This window comes from Dipodomys merriami, unplaced genomic scaffold, assembly GCF_024711535.1.
Source record: "Dipodomys merriami isolate MVZ:Mamm:240054 unplaced genomic scaffold, mDipMer1.0.p SCAF_42, whole genome shotgun sequence".
NCBI classification, from domain to species: domain Eukaryota; kingdom Metazoa; phylum Chordata; class Mammalia; order Rodentia; family Heteromyidae; genus Dipodomys; species Dipodomys merriami.
In genome coordinates this window covers 731216-749501 of record NW_027205826.1, presented here as the reverse complement: position 1 = coordinate 749501, position 18286 = coordinate 731216, and the positions used below count along the sequence as shown (strand labels likewise).

At 57.2% G+C, this 18286-nt stretch overlaps 1 protein-coding gene across 3 annotated transcripts in view; it reads right to left on the bottom strand.

Moving 5' to 3' along the window:
• Dnah17 (dynein axonemal heavy chain 17) overlaps nt 1-18286 on the bottom strand; it is a 96668-nt gene that overhangs the window by 55320 nt on the left and 23062 nt on the right. For 2 of the 3 annotated variants that reach the window (XM_069992869.1, XM_069992872.1), the window contains exons 20-37: nt 17579-17830; nt 16527-16696; nt 15945-16167; nt 14841-14957; nt 14601-14687; nt 14111-14263; nt 12600-12848; nt 10928-11050; nt 8084-8431; nt 7896-7987; nt 7543-7669; nt 6322-6474; nt 4488-4613; nt 4207-4314; nt 3279-3410; nt 2936-3096; nt 2501-2657; nt 1916-2020 (exon numbers count right to left, since the gene is read on the bottom strand). In XM_069992869.1, coding sequence (XP_069848970.1) covers nt 1916-2020; nt 2501-2657; nt 2936-3096; nt 3279-3410; nt 4207-4314; nt 4488-4613; nt 6322-6474; nt 7543-7669; nt 7896-7987; nt 8084-8431; nt 10928-11050; nt 12600-12848; nt 14111-14263; nt 14601-14687; nt 14841-14957; nt 15945-16167; nt 16527-16696; nt 17579-17830 — 2883 coding nt within the window. The remainder of the gene's footprint in view (nt 1-1915; nt 2021-2500; nt 2658-2935; nt 3097-3278; nt 3411-4206; nt 4315-4487; nt 4614-6321; nt 6475-7542; nt 7670-7895; nt 7988-8083; nt 8432-10927; nt 11051-12599; nt 12849-14110; nt 14264-14600; nt 14688-14840; nt 14958-15944; nt 16168-16526; nt 16697-17578; nt 17831-18286) is intronic. The other variant, XM_069992871.1, reaches the window with a different exon arrangement.

The following is an 18286-nucleotide window of genomic DNA, read 5'->3' as shown; positions in this document are numbered from 1 at the left end:
ACTAGGTCACCTCTAGAACTCAGGTTTTTACAGAAAGCTGCAGAAGGTGGCTGCAAGTCTCCACATCACCACTAGAGGGCACCCGGAACTCATGGTTGAGGCCCTCCCCCCCCCCCCAGTCACCTGACCCAGTCAAGCCCCTGCTCAGTCACCTGACCCGGCTTCCCCACGTGGAGCTCCCCCCCTCCTGATTTCATAGGCCTCTCCTGTGGTGGATGCTGGCCGGACCACCCAACGCCAGGTCATACCAGGCACAGCACCCGCTGTCCCCGTTCAGCCTCAAGCCCTCAGGGCCCCAAACCGGCTCCATGGGAGCATTCTGGGGGTGGGGCCCTCATCTGGAGTGGGGTCCCCCTCCCCGCTGGCCCCCAGGCTCTGGAGCAGCTAGCTGCCTCTGCTCTAGGCCCGCCAGTGAGCAGGGCAAGGTGGGGCAGGAGGGCTCCCAGTGACCGGTCCAGGCGGCCCTTACCACCGCACCCCCGCACCCCACTTCCTTTTCATTCTGCACCTGCTAAGAGGCTGACTCCTCATGGGGCCTTGGCACCCAGAGCTCACCACCACACTGGGGTACCTGTTTGAGGTTTGGGGTGAGTGGCTACACTTGGCTTGTTGGGACCCTCAGAGTTAGTTGGGCCTCTAGCCTCAGATGCTAGTAAAAGAATCTCAGAGTTGATCCTGGGACTGGAGGCTGGCCTCAGTTTAGCCCAGAGAACCTGGTGTTGCCCAGGCACCAGGCTCATCTGAAGATTTGTTTACAACGCCTCCACGCGCATCCGCCCGTGGTGTGTACGTGGGGCTCGCATGGAGCGCTTTTAACAACGGTCCAGGACGGGGACTTGTCACCACACTCCCACAGCTGCACCTGAGGATCCTGCTCCCGCCCTGCTTAGACTCCCCAGCTGCGGGGGCGCCCCAGAACACAAAGCCACATTTCCTTCCTGTTCTTCCTTCCCTGCAGTTCTCTGTCCACATTCTTAGCTAATCGAGAAACTCCTGTGCATTGTTTAATGACCAACTCCTCCGACCCCTGTTCTAGAGGCCTCTGTCCTCTCCCTGGTAAATGGAACAGTTTGGCCCAAAGCTGCAGCTGTGCTTGTTTTCGGTTTGGCTTTGAGCCTTTCACTATAGAGATCCACGGTGAACCGACCTAACTCGATGGGCAAACGCAGTGTAACTCCTCTTGAAAAGCAGCCCAGCCTCAGCCAGTCGCCAGCGGCCAACTGTGGGACCTGAGCTCAATAACAGAGCCTCCAGCTGGGCTCTGATGGCTCACGCCTGTCATCCTAGCTACTCAGGAGGCTGAGATCTGAGGATCATGGTTCAAAGCCAGCCCAGGCAGGAAAATCCATGAGACTCTTATCTCCAATTAACTACCAGGAAACCAGAAGTGGCGCTGTGGCTCAAGTGGTAGAGTGCTCGCCTTGAGCTGAAGAGCTGAGGGACAGCGCCCAGGCCCAGGGTTCAAGCCCCACGACTGACAACAAATAAATAATTAACACAGCCGCCACCAGTTGTAACCCCGCTTTCACTTCCCCGACCCCAGGGCCGCTTCATTCCTCGGGGGACTGAGGCAGGCTGCTTCCTCCTGTGCATTCTGCCCCTGCAGCATTCTGGGCCATTTTTCAAGGAGTCTGCTGCGCAATCCTCACATCACGAGCAGAGTCAATTAAGATCTGTGAAACTAGACTGGGTGCCATTTTCTTTTTGAATACCCCAGACACAACTAGTCCTGGTCTGGCCTGGCTTCCTCAGTGCCGCCCTGCCTGGTCCTTCCCGTCTCCGCCTCGGGATGTAAGCAGAGGGGCAGAGGATCCCGGGGCAGCTCTGCTCTGTGTCATTGTCCCCTGGGTGCCCTGGCTGGGGACAGGTGAAGCTTTGTTCTCTGGTGTCCAGAGACGGTGGGCGGGGCACCAACCTGCACAGCAATCACAGACAGGACTTCCACGGAGATGCGGTTGAACTCATCAAAGCAGCCCCAGGCTCCGGTCTGGGCCAGGCCCTTGTAGATGTTTCCGCAGGACTGGGAAGCGCGAGATGGGGAGAGGGCATCAGAGGTGGGGGGGCAGGCCTGGCGCTGCAGGGATCCGTGGCCGGTGCCGGCTGGGTCCCGGCAGGGGGTCCCGTGGCAGAGGCCGGGCGCTGGGCGCGCTTCCTCCCGTCTCCACCCTCTGATTTTTCCTTCGCTCTTCTACCTGTCCCAGGCAGCCCCAGAGCCGCGGGGCGCCACCCCCGCCCCCACCCTGGCCCAGGAGAGGGCGGCCCCCACCGTGACCGCCCTCGCTTCCCCTTCCACGGGAGACGCTGTGGCCGAGCACCCAGGCCACCCGGTCTGCGCGGGCCTCCGGGCCTTGGCGTGGCCCTCAGCTCCCGGGGTGGGGACCGCGCAGCTGGAGGGCAGGGAGCTAGTGACCCAGGAGAGGGGTGCCCCCTCGCACTTTGCGGCCCTTCAAGACAGGCGTGTCCCCAGCGCTCAGAGCTCAGGCCATGGCCCCGTGGGTACCTTGTAGTCCATCTGCTCCGAGCAGTTGAAGACGTACACCATGGTGCCCAGTGCCCGGCCCAGGTCCTTGGTGGTCTCCGTCTTGCCCGTGCCGGCCGGGCCCGCCGGGGCACCACCCATGATCAGATGCAGGGACTGGGTCAGTGTGATGTAGCACCTGCCAAGGGCCTGGGGTCACCTGTGCTCTCACAGGTGGACTGGACCAACGGACAAACACTGACTGGGGGCCCACCTGGGGAGGGAAGCGCCTCTGATATATAAGATAATCCATTCCACTCGTAGCCCACATGTGGGAGCGCTTTTGTCCTCAGGACACACAGCTGGTGCCGGAGAGCCCAGCCTCCGCGGCTGAGCCTCCCAGCTGACCCGGGGAAGTCTCAGAGAAGGGGGGGTGGAAGGGGAGGAGGGACGGGGTGGGGTGGGGCCCCCAGGCACCTGTCTGTGAGGGGCGTGATCACCAGCCGCGGTGTGTTGCCCAGGTACTCGTACGAGTACTGGATCTGTGCGTCGCAGATGTTGGCGAAGCAGTGCCTCTTGTCCTCGTCCCAGCGGTGGCGCAGCTGCGACTGCCAGGTGAAGGCCTGGGAACTCTCCACCTGCCGCGGCGCCGGAGTGCGGGAGCCTCAGCGCGGGCCTCCCTTCCCAGGAGCCCCTCCCACGCCTCCCGCGGCGGCCACGCTCCCTGCCTGCCCTGTGTGGCTCTGCTGCTGCTGCGCGTGGCTCCGTGGACGGGGGTGCGCCCCGGCCCCCGGGGTTCCCGTCCCACCCCAGCCCGTGCCTTGGCCGTGATCATCTTGGCCACCACGTCCCGGGCGTGCACGTCGATGGTGCAGATGGTCATGATCTTCATCCTGTCGCCCGCACTCAGGTTGCCGATGAGCAGGGTGATGAGCGCGTTCAGCTGGCTGATCTGTGGGAGGGGGGCACACTGACACCCCGCCACCGAAACCCTGCCACGGAGACCCCCCGCCACGGAGACCCCAGCCACAGAGCCCCCTGCCATGAAGGGGTGTCACAGAGACCCAGCCACAGAGACCCCACCACGGAGACCCTCATCACAGAGACCCCCACCACAGGCACCCCTGCCACAGAGGGACCCCACAGACACCCCCACCACAGAGATCCCGCCATGGAGATCCTGCCACAGGGACGCCACGGAGGGACGCCACGGAGGGACTCCCGCACTGACACCGCCGCCGAGGGATGCCAGCACCCCCACACGCACTTCCTGCCCTGACGAGGGCAGTTACCCGGCTGGCTCTGAGTCCCCGGGGGAAATCAGACTGCCTGGCTTTGTTTACAATGAGAAAAAGAGATGTCCACACACGCAAACAGACTACAGCCTGCATAAGGAAACCTTAGCAGTCATCATTGTGAGCGACTTTTTCTTCTTTCATCTTAAAAAATTATGTGTGTGTGTGTACGCACATGTACACACATGGGCACGTGCGTCAGTCCTGGGGTTTGAACGCATAGCCTGAGCGCTGCTCCTTAGCTTCTCTCTGCTCAAGGCTGGTGCTCTATCACTTGAGTCAAAGCTCCATTTTTTTTCCCTCCTGCTTAATTACAGATGAGAGTCTCATGGACTTTCCTGGCCAGGCTGGCTTTGAGCCTGGCTCCTCGGATCTCAGCCTCCTGAGCAGCTGGCATGACAGGCGTCAGCTGCTTTTGACCATGGTGGTCTTGGGCTCCCAGGGCCCACACACCTGCTTTTTGTTGTAGTCCTTGATAGAGTTTTCATAGCCTTCCTCCAGCCGCGCGAACGCCAGGCCCACCTCGGTCGTCCACCAGATCTGGGTGCAGGTGAGGGCGATCTGGAGACACACCCACATGGCCAGGGCCACGCGTCACTGCCGGGAGCACCAGCTTGTGCCAGCTGCTTGGCAATGTCCCGGTGGACCAGCGACAGCCCGGGGGCTCAGCGCCAACCACAAAGCCCCGGGATGCCCAGACACCAACCACACCCCGGGCCGCCCCGAAGCCGGACCTGGGCAGGGTAGTCGAAGATCCACTGCTCCCTGGGCTTCTCCTCATAGGTGACCACGGCTTCGGGGATCAGGTGGCGCAGCGTGGCACACATGCGGTCCAGCACGCGGTTCAGCCACACCTCCACCTGGAGGAGGGAATGGAGGCCGCGCTGACCGCCAGGCTACAGGCATACCTACTAAGAGTGGTTTGTTTTGTTGTAAAGATATATATATATATATATATATATGCTTGTTCCAGGCATTGCCATTCCTGGGGAGAGGGTGGAAATGCAGAGGTGTTAGCAGAAAAGTAAAAACAGGGCTGGAGCTCAGTGGCACTGGGCAAACCTTTTTGTATCTATTGCTTTTTTTTTTGCAGCACTGAGAGTTGAACTCGGAACCTCGCGCTTGCTAGGCACGCACTCTTCCACTTGAGCTACATCCCAGCCCCCAAACCTCTGGATGGGCGCTCACTTACATCTCTGGGAGGGGAGGGGAGGGGAGGGGAGGGGAGGGGAGGGGAGGGGAGGGCAGGGCCAGAGAGCTGACAGCCAGGCAGGCAGGCCAGAGCGGCAGCGACGTGGTGGCTGAGGGTTTGTTGCTGTGCACCTGTCACCTCGAAGGCTTGGCAGGTGCTCACGCCTGGCCAGCAAGGGGCATCAGGACTGGCATGCGGGGACTGGACACTGCTGCCACACCACTGAATGTATGAGTGTGTGTGTGTGTGTGTGTGTGTGTGTGTGTGTGTGTGTGTGTGTGTGTGTGTGTGCGCGCTGGCAGTGGGGCTTGAACTCAGGGTCTCGTTCTGCTTTGTTTTTTTGCTCATGTCTGGCTTTCCATCCCTTGAGCCACAGCTACAGTTCTGGCTTTTTTGTGATTAACTGAAGGTAAGGGTCTCCCTGTCTTTCCTCCCTGGACTGGCTTTGAACTTTGATCCTCAAATCTCAGCCTCCTGACCCAGCTTTTCGTGTGTGTGTGTGTGTGTGTGTGTGTGTGTGTGTGTGTGTGTGTGTGTGTGTGTGTGTGTGTGTGTGTGTGTGTTAGTCCGTTGTGGGGCTTGAATTCTGGGCCTGGGCGCTGTCCCTCAGCTCTTCAGCTCAAGGCAAGCGCTCTACCCCTTGAGCCACAGTGCCACTTTCCAGTTTTCTGGTAGTTAATTGAAGATAAGAGTCTCACAGACTTTCCTTTCCAGGCTGGCTTTGAGCCGAGATCCTCAGATCTCAGCCTCCTGAGTAGCTAGGATTATAGGCATGAGCCACAGGTGCCCAGCGACACTTGGCTGCTTCTTCTTCTTCTTCTTCTTCTTCTTCTTCTTCTTCTTCTTCTTCTTCTTCTTCTTCTTCTTCTTCTTCTTCTTCTTCTTCTTCTTCTTTCTTCTTCTTCTTCTTCTTCTTTTTTTCTTCTTCTTCTTCTTTCTTCTTCTTCTTCTTCTGTCAGTCATGGGGCTTGAACTCTGGGTCTGGGCGCTGTCCCTCAGCTCTTCAGCTCAAGGTTAGTGCTCTACCACTTGAGCTACAGTACCACTTCCAATTCTCTGGTGGTTTATTGGCGATAAGAGTTTCATGGACTTTCCTGCCTGGGCTGGCTTTGAACTGGGATCCTCAGATCTCAGCCTCCTGAGTAGCTAGGATTACAGGCCTGAGCCACCAGCGTCCGGCTTGGCCCTTGGCTTTTCTTACAGGAGATTTTTCTCCCCGGTCTGACTGACCTCCACTACTGCTTGATCAATATTTGGGCAAGCAAGAAGTCTGAGGAGAGACACTGGCTGGGGGCGGGGGCTGAGCGCGCATGGTCTAAGGGCAGGCGGCGTGCTGCCCTCCTCCTGGCTCTGCCCGAGGCCATGCATGGGCTTACCTGCCCCGAGAGGTCGCAGTCCTGGTCAAACTCCACATACTCGTCCTCCTTGCTGTACATTCCCATGCCGAACTTGAGGGGCTTCTCATCAGCATCGAGCTGGAACTTGAGCTTACACAGGCTGTCAAAGAGCTTGGACAGGTGGCGGCTCACCTGGGGAGGGCGGGGGATCACAGGGAGGGAGGCCGTGGCAGGGGAATACATGGTCCAGGCTTCCCCTGGGCAGCTCTGACCTCCCTCCCTCCCTTACTCCCCCTCCCTCCCAGATTTTTTGTTGTTGTTGAACTCTGGGCCTGGGCGCTGTCCCTCAGCTCTTCAGCTCAAGGTGAGCACTCTACCACTTGAGCCACAGCGCCACTTCTGGTTTTCTGGTGGTTTATTAGAGCTAAGAGTCTCTCAGACTTTCCTGCCTGGGCTGGCTTTGAACCTGGATCCTCAGATCTCAGCCTCCTGAGTAGCTAGGATTACAGGTGTGAGCCACTGGTGGCCGGCCCTCCCATATTTTTGTGTGCTGGTATTGAGGTTTGAACCCAGGTCCCAGGCACTGTCCCTTAGTGTTTTCACTCAAGGCTGGCACTCTACCACTTTGAGCCACAGCTCCACTTCTGTTTTTTTTTTTTTTTGTTGTTGTTGTTTTGAATGGTTATTTGGAGATAAGAATCTCATGGGGACTTTCCTGTCCAGACTGGCTTCAAACTGTGATCCTCAGATCTCAGCCTCCAGACTAGCTAGGATTATAGGCGTGAGTTACTGGCGCCCCACTGCATGCATCTTTTTTGTTGGTGGTGGTGGTGGGGCTTGAACCTGGGCCTGGGCACTGTCCCTCAGCTCTTCAGCTCAAGGCGAGTGCTCTATCACTTGAGCCACAGCGCCACGTCCAGTGTTCTGGTGATTAATTGGAGATAAGAGTCTCACGCACTTTTCTGTCCAGGCTGGCTTTGAACTATGACCCTCAGATCTCAGACTCCCAAGTAGCTAGGATTACAGGTGTGAGCCACCGGAGCCTGGCTGCTTACATCTTTTATAAACAGCATTCTGTGCAGCCATGGCTCCTTAGCCGTTCCTGTAAGGGTTTGATTTGCAAGGTGCAGAGTGAGATTTGCACCAAGACCCATCGAAGCCTCCTCCTCCAGCCCAGAACTCGCCAGGCGCAGGGGCCTGGAACCCAGAGCTCGGAGTATAGCCCTGGCTTGTCCTTCAGAATGCCAGCATCCTGCCTACCTCTACGGGGTCATTTCCATTGGACAGGATGTCCAGTAGGTCGGCAGAGGAGACAAAATAGAACCGTGGGAAAGCCAGTCTTTTGGTCTCTAAGTATTCTGCCAAAGCCTTTTCGCACATGGCCAAGCTGGAAAGAAGGAAGGAGGGAAAGAGGCTGGTGAGTCCTGCTCGCAGGGTCGTGGTCAGGCCATTCTCCAGGCACCCTGGGTGAGTCCTCCCATTTCTTTGCGAGCCCCATCAGGAGGACACTGTGGGTGGGAGGTGCCTTGTTTAATTTCTGCCATCTCCGCTCATGACCAGCATGGGGCGCAAGACCCTGGCTCCTGCCACCCTGGATTTGGGTGGGGACCAACCTCTTCTTCAGGGATTCCAGTGTATCATAGAGCCCCGGTTTGTTGGTGGCCTCCACCACGTTGGGTGTCTTTACCGCGTCTTCCATCAAGGCCTGGAAGGAGAAAGAGGTCCCTGGGTGTTAGGGGCCCTCCGTTTCTCCTCTTGAGCCATTTCTGGAGATGCCCTGGGACCAGTGGGCTGGGCTCACCTTGAATTCCTTGTCGATGGAGTCAAAGCGCTGGGAATCCTCTGGGAGCTGGGAGCGGATGTCTTCGGAGCCGATGAAGATGCTCTCCAGGTGGCTCCAGGTCCTCTGGACCTCAAACCAGATGGAGATGACCGAGTCCGCGGTGGACAGCTTCTGCTGCCAGCTCGTCACCTCCTTGAGGAAGTGGGACAGGTACTTGGACATCATCAGGTTCTGTAGCTGCACCTGGTTGTCTTCCAGGGTCTCCACCAGCACCTCGTCGGACTTGAGCATCATGATGCCTGTTCTCGGATGCAGCTCATGCTCAAACTCCATGGTGGTCCAGGTGCTGTCCAGGGCCTTCAGCACCTTTCCGCAGGACACAGAAATAAGGACCATTGAGATATCTGGTGACGGAGCTAAGCGGGAAGTCAAAGGTCCTGAGACATGAGCCAAAATGCTCAGGCTACCATCAGCTGCCGTAGGTGGGGGTAATCTAGACGTTGATCCTCTGACCAGTAGACAGACACCATGGCAAGCCAGACATCTGTCCCATCCTCTGATTGGACAGCTGCCATGGCAAGCCACAACCCCATCCTATTCACTGATTGGACAGACACCATGGTAATCCAGAGACTCTTTCACTGATTGGACAGACACCCTGGTAACCCAGACACCCATCCCACCCTCTGATTGGACAGATGCCACAGCAATCCAGATGCCCATCAACTGATGGGACAGAAATCATGGTAACCAATCCTCAACCAATGGACAGACACCAGGTCAAGCTGGACACCCATCCACCTATTAGACAGACACCACAGCAATCCAGATGCCCTTTCACTGATTGGATAGAAACCTTGCAAACTCAGCAGCCCTGTCCCTAATGATCAGGTAGATGCCACATGGTCCACCCCACAGTGGAATGTCTCCATCTCAGAAAGAGTCCTGCCACAGGCTACTCTGGAGACTGAGACGTTAGGCTCAACGAAGGAAGCCTGATACCAAAGGCCATACACTGTGCGTGAGGATGGGAAGTTGCTCTCTTGGCACACTGACTATTTTGAGTTAAAGACACTTGAAAAGTGGCAAGGTCAGGCCCACCTTCATCTGTTTCTTTCTTGTGATAGTTCTGGGGCTTGAACTCAGGGCCTGGGCTCTGTCCCTTAGCTTTTTCACTCAAGGCTGGTTCTCTACCACTTGAATCACACCTCGCCTGGGCTGGCTTTAAACCATGATCCCAGGATCTCAGCCTCTTGAATAGCGAGGATTACAGGGGTGAGCCACCGGGCCCAGCCCTTCATCCTGTTTCATCAAGCGGGGAGGTGAGTTTCCAGGTGCAGGGCACCTCCCTGGACTGGAAGGGAGCAGACATTCTCATCCTTGGGCCTCCAGGGAGACACAATGGCCAGGAATTGGATTTTTAAGAGAAAATAAATTCTACAAGTTTTTTATTTCCCTCTTGGATTTCTTTGTTGCTGTTGTTGTTTTTGTTGGTCTTGGGCCTGAACTCTGGGCCTGGGCACTGTTCCTGTGCTTCTTTTGCTCAAGGCTAGCACTCTACCACTTGAGCCACAGCACCACTTCTGGCTTTTTTCTGCTTATGTAGTGCTGAGGAATGGAACCCAGGGTCTCATGCATGCCAGGCAAGCGCTCTACCACTGAGCCACCTTCCCAGCCCTCCTCTTGGATCTCTGTCTGCACTGGGCTGGAGAAGGCTGCTCAGGTTTCCTTGTGTGTTGAAGGCTGGGGAGCTCTCGGTGAGGTGAGACCCCGGTGGTCCCCTCAGCCCTTGGGCCAGCCCCAGGACCCTCCCCTGCCACGCCGACTCCAGTGGAGTCTGCTTAGCATGGGAAAACATCTATCAGACCAAGATAGGGGCTTCAGAGACCTATCTCTGAGTTTTGGGACTTCACCAAAGTCTACCTCAGAGAATGGGGCTTTACAGAAACCTATGTCCAAGTTTTGGGACTTCACCGAAGTCTACCTCGGAGAATAGGGCTTCTAAGAGGCCTACTCCTGGAAAAAGGCTGGCAAACCCCTGGGAAAGATGTGTTTCTGTCTTTCTTTCCCTCATAAGAGTGCCTATTGATCTTTTACTGCTTCTACTGCTTTTTGTACTTGCTCATTGTCAATGTCCCCTTATTCAAAGCTCTTTCTTAAGAGTGTTGACGACTCCAATATCTGATGAGTGTCTTAAAAATATGACGGACTCACCAGAGTTAAGTGCTAACCTGAAACCCCTCTTATGGAGGCTAGGAAACAAGTTATAAGTAAATATAAAAGTATTAGGGGTTTCACAAAGTCACTTCAGCAGAAGGAATTGTTTGTAAGGGATTTACAAGAAGCTATAGGCTCAGCTAGAACAGAAAGAATGTTGGCAATTGCTGAGATAATTATTTAGGAGAGAGAATTTCCTGCTATTTACTAAGAGAATTGCTAGGTCTCCTTAAAGTTTACTATTAAAGAAGAAACAGGAAAGATCTATTTGGGAAAGTTAAGGCCTCTGTAAAGATAGGTAATGGTTAATTGGTGACAAACATCGTAATCGTTGTATTTCTTAGAGATAAGCCGGAAACAAGTGCCTATCAGGCGATCAGCTGGTGATCACCGAAAAATGAAGCCATGCAGCAAGATTGTGTAACCTTTTGCCCTCTCTCATGAAGACTTTTGTTATAAAAGTTTGCTATCCTCTGCATTAAATCGCACTCAGCATCCACTCCTAATGTGTGTGAGTTGTCTGTTTGCCATCTCCCCATCCTATTCCAGGTTCCTCCCATAGGTATCCTCCGTCGTCCCGACAGAACCCGGTCCGCGGCACTCCCCCACCCCTCCCCGGGAGAGAGGGGCTCCCCGAGGACTCACCTTCTCCATCCCGGACTCCTTCACAGCCTTGTCCACGATGTTGCGGACCTCGTCCTCGTACTTGTGCAGGTTCAGCTGCAGCAGGTCTGCCAGGGTGGTCTGCTCTGACATCTCGAACTTCACCTGCGGACAGCGGGCAGCGCCAGTGAGGGGAGCCACCCAGCACAGTGCGCGGGCTGCTGCCCTCCACCGCCAGGCGGGGCTGGGGAGCTGGGGCCACTGAGGGGTGCTGGGGGGGGCGGGGGAGGCTTCCTCCTGCGACTCAGAGACCCCAGTTACTGCTCCAAGTGTCCCCTCCCTTCCCTTTGAAACCAGGCCCCAGCAGAACTCAGCTGTGGCAGGGCACAAAGTGTCTCCCCAGATCCGTGCCCATGGGGACCTCAGGGTGCAACCTCATATGGAAATAGGGTCTTTCTGGATAATAAAGCTCTTGGGTGAACAGCCCAGTACTGATAGCTCCCACCTGTAATCCTATCTACTCAGGAGGCTGAGATCTAAGGGTCAGGGTTCAAAGGCAGCCAGGTAGAAAATTCATGAGATTTTTATCTCCAATTAACTAGCAAGAAGTCAGAAGTGGAGTTGTGGTAGAGTGCCAGTCTTGAGCAACAGTGCCTAGGTCCTGAGTTCAAGACCTGGAACTGGCATACACACACACACACACACACACACACACACACACACACACACACACACACACACACACACACACACACACACAAAAGCTCTTGGGTTGAGCCAGACATAGTGATTCATGACACTAACACTCCAGCACTAGGAGGCCGAGGAGGAGGGATTGTGAATTCAGGCCAACTGAGCTCATAGCAAGACCTCGTTTTACAACCAAAAAACTAACAACACAACAACAAAAAGATCCTGGGAGGAGATTATGCTGGATTCTCCAAGTGGACCCTAAGTCTGATGAGGGGTGGTCTTACGGAGGAGGAGGGGAGTCAGAGCGGCTAAATGAGGATGGAGGAACATGGCCACAAACCAGTGGCTGGCGCCGCTGGGCGCTGCCTCTCAGCAGGAAGCAGGGGCCCCTCCAGCCTCTGCAGGGAGTACAGCCCCCCTGCTTGAGTTCAGGCTTGCAGCCTGGGCCAGTACCTACTGCTTGGAGATGTCCTTGGAAATTTTAGGGTGCTAGGATTCTGCGCATGGGTTCTGTGGTGTATGGGGACCCCAGGACAATGTCCTAAGTCTGTGAACATTCAGCCCTCAAGCAGGACTGGCTAGTGTAATTTGCAGAGCCCTGTTTGAAAATTACTGAGTCCCAGCTGGGCGTGGCGGTGCATGACTGTAATCCCAGCTACCCAGGAGACAGAGGTAGGAAGACTGTGAGCCTAAGACTGACCTGGGCCAAACACGATCCCAATCAATCAAGCAAGCAAGCAAAAAAGGAAAGGGCTGGGGGGTATCTCAAATGTGGCTCAAGAAGAGCCCTTGCCTGGCATGCATGATGCCCAGGATTCAATTCCCACTACTAAAAAACAAAAGCAAGAACAAAACTGTGCCCCGGCCCATGTCTGGTTTTATCAGCATCTGGTGCTGGGCGCTGGGCCCTGGGAAGACCAGCCCCCATCCGGGGGCCTCCTGCCCCTGGGGTGGGCAGGGCCAGGCTGGAGGGGCGGGGCTGGTGGAGGGGGCGGGGCTGGTGGAGGGGGCGGGGCGGTACCTGGGTGGCCTGCATGAGCTGCTGCCAGTGGCGGTCCCGGATGGCCGGGTTCTGCAGCTCGCTCACCGCGCGCAAGGACGTGATCATGTTCTTCACGGTGTTGTCCAGGCCCACGAAGGCGTCCCACGTCTTCATCTCCTTGTCCAGAGACCGCACGTCCTTGGCGAACTTCTTGCAGTCTATGTCCATCTGCTCCACGTTGATGTCCTTCCACTTGGTGGTTTTCCAGTCGTCGATGCTCGTGTTGACCTGCAGCGGGGGCATCTGGTTACCCCCAGGCCCCGCCAGGAGACGGCCCCGCCCCCGGGCATGGCTTTCGCTGGATTCAGAATACTTCATAAGAGAAGTCAGGAAAGTAGTTGGGCACAAGGAACAGTAAATGGACACTGGTCATAAATGCCGCCATTTAAAATGTAGCAGTGAAGAAGACAGTGATGGTGGGCATTCCTGTGATCCCTACTCGGGAGGCTGAGATCAGGAGGGTAGTGGTTCAAGGCCACCAAAAAGTTAGTGAGACACCTCCCCTACCCCCACATTGCAACTAACAAGCCAGATGGGGTGGGATACCCTTGTAATCCCAGCTAAAGGCTAGATAGGTAGAAGGGTCAAAACCTGAGGCTGGTCTGGTTGAAAAGCATGACTCTACTGCAAAAATAACGACAGCAAGGAGCGGCCGGGAGCAGGGCCCGCGTGGTAGTGACTGCCTAGGAACTAAGAGGCCTAGGGCTCATTTCTTTCCTTTGTCGGTCGTGGGGCCTGAACCCTGGGCCTGGGCGCTGTCCCTCAGCGCTTCAGCTCAAGGCTGGTGCTCTACCACTTGAGCTACAGCGCCACTTCTGGCTTTTTCTGTGTATGTGGTGCTGAGGAATGGAACCCAGGGCTTCATGCATGCAAGGCAAGCACTCTACCACTAAGCCGTATTCCTGGCACCCAAAACATATATATTTAAAGAGAGGTAAGATGTGAGACAATAAACCGAACGCCAGTGGCTCACGCCTGTGACTCTAGCTACTCAGGAGGCTGAGATGTGAGGACCACATTCAAAGTCAGCCCAGGCAGGAAAGTCCACGAGACTCTTATCACCAGTGAAGCAGCAAAAAGCTACAAGTGGTGCTGTGGCTCAAGTGGTAGAGTGCCAGCCTGAACAAAAAGTTCAGGGACAGCGCCCAGGCCCTGAGGCACGTGCACATGCGTGTGCACATGCACACACACGCACGCGTATACACACACACACACACACACACACACACACACACACACACATGAGACAGTAGAAGGAAGAAAAGGAAATGAGGAAGAGAGGAAAGAGACAGGAGGCCGTGGGTAGGAGACCCGCCACTGTCCTGCACAGATAAAGAGGTAAGCAGAGATGTGGGAGGGGAGCAACCCCAGCTCAGGGTCCTCTGGGTGCCCCCCCACAGGTGGTGGTATTCTTACAGCCCCTCTTGGAGCCCAGCCCCATGGGAGCCCCCTTCTTTCCCTCCCCCACCCTCTCCCCCCACTGCCCTCACCAGGACGATCATGTCCCAGAGCTCCTTCAGCAGGCGGACCTCCTTGTGGCAGGCCTTGAGCTGCTTGTAGTCTGGGACCGTGACCTCAAACAGGCTCCCAGACTTGCACAGGGCCTCCATGATGGCCTCCATGGCCGTGATGCTCTTCTGTTGCTGAAGCAGGAAACGCCAACCGCTGGCCTTCCCAGCCCTGTGCCCCGGCCCCGTCACCCGCCCTGCTCCCAACGGCTCAGCCCTCCGGCCTCCACCCTGCCCTCTGCCCTCCAGCCCTCCGTGCCCACCCACTGCCCCACGCACCAAGGAGGCCCATGCTCCAGGACAGACTCAGCCTGGGCCGCCCATGCTCTGCCAGGGGCATTGCCTGGTGCCCATCCAGGGCCAGGGGCATGGGGCCCACGTCTCTGGGTTCCTAAGGGGAGCAGCTGGAGAAAGTACAGGCCAGCGCCAGGCCCGCGCAGGCCTGCCAGTGCCTGAGTCCCTCACCACGTACCTTGTTCAGGGACTTGTAGGGCTCGGGGCTGCTAAAGAGGAACGGAGCTTCTTGTCTGAACTTCTCCCTGAACTCGTGCTGCTTGAGCTACAAGAACAACAATGGCAGAGACGTGGCTGCCCCCGGGGCCACGCCAGAGAGCCCCCCATGTGAGCCCTCTGCCTCCTGCCCGCGCCCACCCCCCGCTGCCCAGCCGCTGCCCAGCCACTGCCCAGCCGCTGGCCGCCCCGGCCTCTGTACCTCAAAGTGCTGGCACTTGCGTCTCAGGATGTTCACCTCGTTGGCCTGGAGGGGGGCCACGTTCTGCTTCACCTGGATCGCCAGCTTCTTGGTGTTGGTCCACTGCTCAGGCAGCTCCTACCAAATGCAAAGGCCGTGTCTCTTCTCCACAGATGCACCAATAGCAACAATAGCACCAAATCCCCATGCTCGCCCTCCCTGTGACCCCCCCCACATGAGAACCAGGAGGGGGCTCGGCACCCTCACTTCTTGTCAAGTTTTGGAACCCAAATCCGCTTTTGTGTGCACATGGGTGTGCACGTGTGAGTATGCATGCGTGTTTGGGCGCACCTATGTACACACATGCTCGCCTTGATCATGTGTACCTTTCTTTGCAAGCCTGCATGTACATATGCAGGAGACTTGCATGTGTGTTTAGGTGTGCACAGGCGTACATATTATTTTGTGAGTGTGTACCTGTGCCTGGGCCAGAGAACACTTTTCAGGCACTCATGTGAGTACATGCATGTGACCCATACACATTTGTGCATATACACTGTGTGCATGTACACACATGTGCACATACGCTCACACAAGTGTCTTTATATGCATGCGTCTACGTGTGCATGTGAATGTGTGAGCATGCATTCCTGTTTGTGTATACGTGCTATTTTGGCAAGCGTGTACATGTGCCTATGTGATTACACTTGTGTGCATCTTGGTGTGAGTGTGTGAGGTGTGTGTGTGTCCATCCACCCCCAGAATGGACCTTCCATCCTTCCCCTCCCCCCCGCGCCCCTTTCTACAATGCTTCTCACAGTCACGCACATTTCTGCATTTTCGCAAGTCTTTCACACTTACACAAATACTGTGCTTTTTTTTTTTTTTAACCATAAAGTATTTAAAAAATAAAAGCAGCTGGGCCCACAATCTCTCCCACCCGATGGAGGGAATACCGTGAGTCCTCTCCGGGTGCTGTCCGGTGCAGGCCTCACCTGCCAGCATTACAGCCCAGATACCTGTGGCACGCGCTCCTTCTCCGCCTCACCCGCACTGACCCTCAGCCTGCCATGCCCCACTTATGCCCTGGCGACGCTGCGTCTCCCACGCCCGCCTGCCACCTGCCTGCAGCTTCAAGTAGATCTCCTCCGGCATCTCCTCGTCGTACGTCTTCAGCAGCTCGATGGTTTGCTTCAGGGGCTCGAACATGCTGTCGGTGGCCACCTGCCGCTCCTTGACCTTCATCAGGTGCCCCATGACCTCCACGAGGCCGTCGTAGTCCCCTTCCTTCACCTGCTTGGTCAGGCCCAAGCGGGTGACCTTCATGAAGGCTTCCAGGTCTGAGAGACTGGGGCAGGGGAGGGTGGTGGTGAGGGGCCACATGTCACTCGGTGTCCACTCCACGGGGGCTGCTGGTCACCCCCATGCCTGGCCGGCTCAGCTCGGATGCAAGGCCCCAGCTCAGAGAGCTCTCCGTGGGCCACCCTGGAGGGGTCCTCTCCTGGTCCGGCCCGGTCCTGGCCACAGACTCGCATTCCACCATTGCTGGTTGGGATACCAGCTTTCCCACCAGCCCCCAGCCCCCAAGCCTTCCTCCACCTCATGGGGCCAAAGGCGATGGAGAAATGGAGAAAGTCCGGTCTTTACTGTCCCCCGCCTCCCCCCCCCCCCCCCCGTGTGTCCCGGGCTCCACGGGGCCCCGCCCACCTGTTGATGACGTGGTTGCTCAGGTGGCGCTTGAGCATGAGGCTCCAGCGCTTGATGGTGTTGAGCAGGGCCTGTTTGAAGGGGCGGCAGTCGCACTGCAGCCAGCCATTGAACACCTTGGTGTTCTCGCACTTGGACACCTCCTCGTACAGCCTCTCGTAGGAGTCGATCTGCAAGACACCCGCCCATGGCTCCATCTGGGCTGGACGCCCCCCGGGGGGGCGGAGAGCATGGTTCCTTGGAGTCCCCAGCTGTGGGAGGCCAAGCTGTTCCCCCCTCTCCCACCCCAGGGCTCCTGGCAGCCCCCCCCCCCCCACAGAGGGGGCAGAGGGAGAAAGAGCCGGCAGAACCTTCGCCGGCAGCTGTGGTCACTTATCCTAGGGCCCCTTAACGCCACAGCTGTCTCCTCCCTGGGGGATGGCTCACAGAGCACCCCTCCCCCAATGCTGGTCCTGGAGCTTAAACTCGGGATCTGGGGATCTAGTCCCTGAGCTCAAGTCTGGCACTCTACCATTTGACTCACACTTCCACCTTTGGCTTTTATTTTTGGTGGTTAATGGGAGATAAGAGCCTCTCAGACTTTCCTGCCTGAGCTGGCTTCGAACTGCGATCCCCAGATCTCAGCCCCTGACTTGCCTGGGTGACAGGCCTGAGCCTCTGGTGCCTGGTTAGAGCTCTGCTTCTTACTGGGCCATGGGAGTAGCCTTGGGGCTCACAGGTGAGCTGACCCTGGAAGGCTGGACTCTCCCAGAGCACCCAGGGGGAGCAAAGACCCCCCACCCCAAACTTGCTTTTCACCCACACCTGCGCCAGGGCCCGGCCTCCAGCCACGCATGGCCGTGGTCCCCTTTCCTCAGGCTCTCTCAGGGCCTGACATCAGACAGAGGCCCAGTGTCCCTCTGTCCTCGCCACCACAGAGCTAGGCACAAGATGTCTCAGGCTGTTCCTGGAGCTGTGTGCCACGGCCAGGCCAGGCCCGGGCCTACAAACTGCGGGCTCCTTTGCTGGAGGAGGGGGAGGGGGAGGGGGTAGGAATGGGGGGGGGGGGGCACCTGCAGCTGGAACTGGTTCAGGGTGGGCGGCGTCTTGGGCAGGTTATCTGGCCGCATCTCCAGCTCCTCCAGGGTGGGCGCGTGCCCGAAGATCAGAAAGTTGCGCATGAACTCCTGGGGGTCGTCCATCCACAGGTAGGAATACCGCTCGAACGAGTCCTGGTAGTCCTCCGCCTCCTTCATGGCGGTGATCACCAAGTTGGACAGCTCCTCCCGAATCTCCATGAGGTCCGTCATGTCCTCCAGCTCTGACTGCCAGGGGGTGGAGGGAAGCCGCCGCTGAGGAGCGCGGCCCACCGCCCTGCAGTCCCTGGCCCGAACCTTCCTGAACTCGCCAGGAGGGAAACGGAGCTGGTCAACGTGTGGCATTCTCCGGGCTCCCGTTGGGTAGACCTGAGGTGACTGGCACACGGACTCATTCACCGTTCACCTGCCCGGCCTCGCAGGGCCAGCCACCCGGGCAGGCAAGTGGGGCTGGGCGGGTGGAAGCAGCCCAGGTGGCTCTGGGCCCTGCCTCAGTCACCACAGAGCCAAGGAGGCCCCAGAGGAAATGGCGATGGGCTAAGAGGTGGGTGGACAGAGCAAGACAGGCAGCTTTCTGGGCAACAGAAAAGCACCTGCAAAGGCCCTGTGGCGGGAGGAAGCAACGTACTTAGACAATGGCTGGGACAAAGTGCTCAGGAGGCCTCTGTGAGGTGGGTGAGCACA